Here is a 5,633-nt window from a genome sequence, read left to right on the forward strand (position 1 = left end):
GGAAAAATGTCTTCAGAATGGTGTTGTGGGGTGTTTGCAGTGGTCAGTGCCTACCAAAAGTGGCCAAAAGAAGAACAACCACCAAAGCACTGAGGGCTGTGCTCCCAAGGCTCACTGCTGCAAATATGGGGCATTGCCTAGCCCTGCTATAGCACAAAATTGCTGGAAACATTAATGCTGCCCTTGTCTTGTGGAGTCCACACCTCCACAGGTCAGAGCTGCTTTGGTGGCATGAGCAGGATCTACAAAATATGCTTTAGGTTTTATTGCTGTGGCCTTTTACATAACTATCTAATTTGAAACAGTGTTTAGGGCAATTTATTTGTAACCGTTTTGTGAAAAAACTTTTCAGAAGTACACGTTTCAGACTTCTGGTTTCTTTCATCATTGCTGTGAACAACTACACTTTACAGCTTTCTCAATGACTGGCTTGTTCATAAATTTGGAATTCCCCTTTACGTTTTACAAGACCCACCGCATGCAGTACATGGGATCTTGATGAAAGCTTTTTCTTTTGGTTTTTAAGACACACCCTTTCATTCCATACTGTAAGATACACTCCGGAAAAAACGCTATTGTGGCTTTGTTTCAACGACAGTGCAGCTGACGCATTTCCTGTCTACACAGACGATGAACCACAGTTTCCTTGTTTATTCACAGCTGGTTCTGCCTAAAGACTGAAAAACAACACAATATGAAAGAAAAAATCTGAAATTTAAGAAAAACTGTACAAATACACAAGAAAACAAGTGAAAATACACATTTTCTGCTCATTCAAGAAAGAACTCGACAGCACGTTTTGTTCTGCTACAAAATCTTCATTGTTTTTATTCTTTACAAAGTCTGCATCAGTAAAACCACAGATAGTATGTACATAGTAAGTAAATATCTGAAACATGGAAACAGCTCTGTACAGAAAAAGTAAAAAATATATAGCTGCCACAGGCAAGAATTACACATTGCAACCCTCTAAAAATAAAGTTAAGACTCTTGCATATTGTTTTTAAGTTAGAATCAATGCTGAGTGGGTTAAAACAGGGTCATAGTTTGGGAGACCTTGAAAGAGTACTGTTCAAAAGGGTAAAAGTAATGACAGAGATTAAGAAAGGCTCTGATAAAGGGTATGAAACTTTGGGAGAATGTCAACTTGATGACATGAACTTCAACATCTGCTGTATTTTACAACAAGGTTCTAGTTATAAGTTATCATTATTGACCCGGAAAGTCCATATCAGCGCATCCCTTATGCTAATCCACTCAAGCTCTTATTTACTGCTTTCCATGTTAGTATTTTAGGTGAACCTTTCCTTCTAACCAACCCCCTGCCCGACAGAAGCAGAAGCTTAGCTTGTTTGAGGATCTCGTCGATGCCAAATCTCAGCAAGTTCCTTCGGCTCTCATTTTGTGTTCGTGTGCATGCCGGTCGTCTTGGCTCCTGTCCTGCAGTCACGTGAGTCCTGTCTGCTCACATCTCTGTCAGGAAGATAAAGTTGTGACAGCTCAGAACGACAGGGGAGCAAGGCAGCACGGATTAGCATGCTCGACCCGCACACAGATGTCTGGGGAGTTATGATTCATGAGCTGCACTTATCCCTACAACCCACTGATAGTATGGGATGCTGTGAGCAGGCCTTGTAAAACCAATGGCCTTTTGTTGATAGGGGGGTCCACTGGGGTAATTTAGTGGTGCGTCCATTATCGCTCTTGAAAGGATATTTCACTTGTATCTGTCAGGCGTGATGTCACACAAGATTGTTTATCATGGACTGCACTTGTCCTAATAAAAACACCACTATTTGTTCTCCCTGAGAATATATGACCACCACATGGATGTCATATGTCATTTAATGCAAATAGTAACATTTTTACCCTGGCAGTATATGGGTACCATATGATCAAGCAGTAATGTGAGGCAATGTAAATCAAATTCTTAGTCAATACAGAAATCTCCCTTTTAAAATATTCAAAATTGTCCCACAGGCAACAGAAGAGCTGGGCAATACTGTATCGCTACTGTGATAAAAAGATGCTTTTCTGAGCATACTGTGAATACCGTCAGTACAGAACACAGACCAACTGTTTATTTTGTTACAAGGAACACCATTAATTCTGTTAAATTAGATTACATTTCTATAATTTAACAGATTTTTTTGTTGATCTGGCATGAATAATTCATTTGCTTCCTTTGTGTGTGAAAATATTGTGATAAAACTTGTGGATCCTGAAATACAATGAAATCATCTAAATCTCTGAATATTGTGATAATATCACCCACTATCACATACGTATGTAGGAAAATAGAGACCTAAAAAATGACATAATAAAATAAGTGCAACTAGTGCAGGCAATTATATTAAGTTACAATATGTATCAAGAAACCTAATTTTATCAAAGCGTCTCATTATCTTTTGTGGAAACTACTGCCAGCGACCAAAACTAAGGCAGGAAGGGGAGGGGCTTATGTTATGCACTCAATCAGACATTCAAATCACTCTCACAATCTGTTTTTGTGAAGCTGAACTAAAGCAATCGATTTAGTATGTAATCAGGGCATTGTTTCTTGATTCTTTTGAACAAAAATTTAACGATTAAATAAAATGGTATCAAATGTTATCAGATACATTCTCAAAAATGAAATGTGCTTTAAGGGGATCCTGAGGTGATGCCATAGAGTGTGGAGAACCTTTAAATTGGTAAAGGACCTTCTTTAGACACCTTTATTTTTTTTAGTGTATGTGCACTGTTATGCACACACTGTGCATGTATGTACACATATTAATGCCATACATATAACATATGAACATAAGGCACATATTCAGACCCTGCTCATTTTTGTTATATCGACACCGTCATATCATATTCAATCAATTTTTGGATTTTCTTTGTATTGTATTTGTATTGTATTCCATGATGAATGGACCAACAGAAATGCTCCAAAATGACTTAAATAAATAAAATCTTTTTACACGGACTCATATCATATCATGTGTTTTGAACAAATACTACTAAAGGTCTCTGCAGCTATAAACAAGTGGTCTCCCTACAGAATTCAGGCCCTTACTGCGGACATTTGCATTCAAGGTCAGCCTGTTGTCTTACCTGCAAGCTCTTTGTCCAGGTTCTCAATGAAGCTTTGTAGGTCTGTGGTGTCCCCGAGTTTGGCTGCAGGGAGAGGGAGAGAGAGAGAGAGAGAGAGGGGGGGGGGGGGGGGGGTGAATATGCTGGAATGCTCTGGAATGTGGGGAAATGCTGCTAAGTGCAGAGGCATTTCCTGTGGAATATTCTACTGTATAGAAAATGCGATGTGACAGCCAGAATTACGTAAGGGGATTGGGGAAAAAAAACAGAAATCAAATCCCACATCTCTCCCAGAGGACGCACACTTGCAGCCGCCTGTTCCACTGGCTTTGAACCTGGCTTGCAAATCTTATTGTAAACATCCCATAAAACGCAGTGTCTATCAAAGAGATTAGCTCAGTTAGCCTGAAACAGATCAGTTACTCGCTGCAGCTAAGAATATCTACCGTTTAAAGTGGAACAGTTCAGAGTCTTATTCTCGTCTCTCTGCTGCCGTCACAAGATGTGATTCAGACCCTTCAGTGACAACCGTTTCGATACATTTAACCTTTCACACCCCTTACTGTAAGCATCTAGATGCTAAAGTTAAAAGGTTTACCACAACTAAAGACGGACAGCCATGACACAGTACAAGAAAATACGATTGACTATAGGTCAGACAGTATAAAGACCTGCCCCTTCCCAGACACACAAACAAATACAGTAACACAGAGACACACATACACACCAATATCGGCAGGTTTGTGATGGCGACCATCGAAATGTAATGGTAATACCTTTCCGTGCAGTTGTCATGCCTGCTGTGCTCAGCTCCTCCACGCTAGCACTTAAGCTGTTTCCCCGGGATGATTCGCTACCTGAGAAACAAACAAAGGATATGTTAAGCTACACTACCTAGAAATAAGATCAGTTTTTATTTACTCTATTTGCTTTGCAGTCTTTCGTTCAATGTATTTATTGAGAATAAAACAACAAGCTGTATTACCACATAAACCATATGCCTAGGTTGCTTTGAAATCATTTGTACAGCGTTTATGTCCAAAAGTATTCAGACCCCCCTTCTAATTCAGCCCCATTAACCCTTTAACGCAGAAAGGTTTATTACACACTAAGGGACTTCTGTACAAACTGGTGGGGCTATTCTTTGGTAGTAGCGGTGTGTAATAACACTTTCGGGCAGCCGGCGAGTCATAGGCTGTTTAAGGGTGTTTAACTGCACACACAGCTTATATAATTTCCCTGGAAAATCACTGCCAATAGAACGGGATGCGCTGTGGAGCAGCCGCACACAAGTTAAAGTCACCAGGCTCAATGTCAAGTGTTGGCTACAGTGGTACAAAGCCCCCGAGGCAGTTTGTTTTTAATGCTTTTAGGACTGATCTGTGTATGTGACCCCTGTTCTGATAGACTGCCCTGTACTGTTCCTCAAGCAGAAGGCCGTCCTGGCTGAAAAACAAACTTGGAATGGACTTGATATCATACTGGACCAGGGAGTAGATGGTATATTTGAATGAATAAATAAATAAATAAATAAATAAATAAATAAATAATACTAAAATATGCTTTTCATTTTCTATGATGAGAGTCATTTTGCTAAAGTGATGGCCTACAAATATTTACAGATCCAGCAGAACTTTAAGACCTTTCCTCAAATCAAGTGTAGCATTTTTACTGTAACAGATGCCCACGGTTTACAGTTGCAGTTCCTAGCCTGGTATGTGGTTGATATTGGCCTGTGATGGTGACGGGAAAACCTCACCGTCGTCTGCGTCTTCAATGCCGCTGTCGTTCACTCCGTCGTTGAAGCGCCGTTTAGCCTGGCTGAGGAGATGCTCGTAGGCGCGCGGAGCTTTGACTGACGGGGCGGCGAGCTCCTCAGCCACAGTGTCGAACTCCTGAAGAAGCTCTCCGAGCTCCATCTCCAGCTCTGGAGGAGTTCAGCACGATGGACACACGTTTAGCTAAGCCTGATAACACACCACACAGCTAGCACTGCCTAACTAAATCCCAAGTGTGGAATTAACTCTAGCTAACTCTCACAGGCTTCAGCTGCAGCATCTGTCCAGACTGTTACTAATGAACTCTACAGATGTTAAGAGAGCAGGTTTGGAGTTTATTGAATAAGAGACTCTGTAAAATGACCATTGCAGAGCAGCAACAAGCTAGTTTATTATTCTGTAAACTACCTACCAACCTGTTCACACATTACATATTATAATAGAAATACAATGTAACATGTACAATGTAGTTAATGTAACAGTATTAGATATCTATATTTACATTGAAGCTGTTATACCTCTCCTTCAAACCGCCATTTTCAGATATACCCTAGCTAGGATAGCTACCTGACGTGAAACCTGTCGCCACAATTTAGCACAATTTATTTTCTCACAAACTCCTTTTCTGTTAATGTAACTAGCTTTAGTAGTCTAGTGGCTGTGGTTTCTCGGCCATAAAAAAATACAACTAACCTGGGAAGTTGGTGGTCGACATCTTTTTAGGTTTGGACGCTCGTCGTTTCAGAAACTGCCTCTTTGAAGTGTGAGAGCTCCGGT

The 5,633-nt window shown here is 40.4% G+C and overlaps 1 protein-coding gene across 1 annotated transcript; it reads right to left on the minus strand.

The window, feature by feature from the left end:
- Positions 1–797: 797 nt before the first annotated feature.
- LOC140540959 (regulator of cell cycle RGCC) lies at positions 798–5,633 on the minus strand. Its single transcript, XM_072663435.1, has 5 exons — positions 5,550–5,633; positions 4,838–5,005; positions 3,855–3,935; positions 3,100–3,162; positions 798–1,473 (listed from the first exon to the last, which is right to left on the minus strand). The coding sequence occupies exons 1-5, from the start codon at positions 5,569–5,571 to the stop codon at positions 1,466–1,468; spliced, it is 342 nt and encodes a 113-aa protein (XP_072519536.1). The 5' UTR covers positions 5,572–5,633; the 3' UTR covers positions 798–1,465.

The sequence above is a fragment of the Salminus brasiliensis genome, chromosome 19 (genome assembly GCF_030463535.1).
Source record: "Salminus brasiliensis chromosome 19, fSalBra1.hap2, whole genome shotgun sequence".
Lineage (NCBI taxonomy): Eukaryota > Metazoa > Chordata > Actinopteri > Characiformes > Bryconidae > Salminus > Salminus brasiliensis.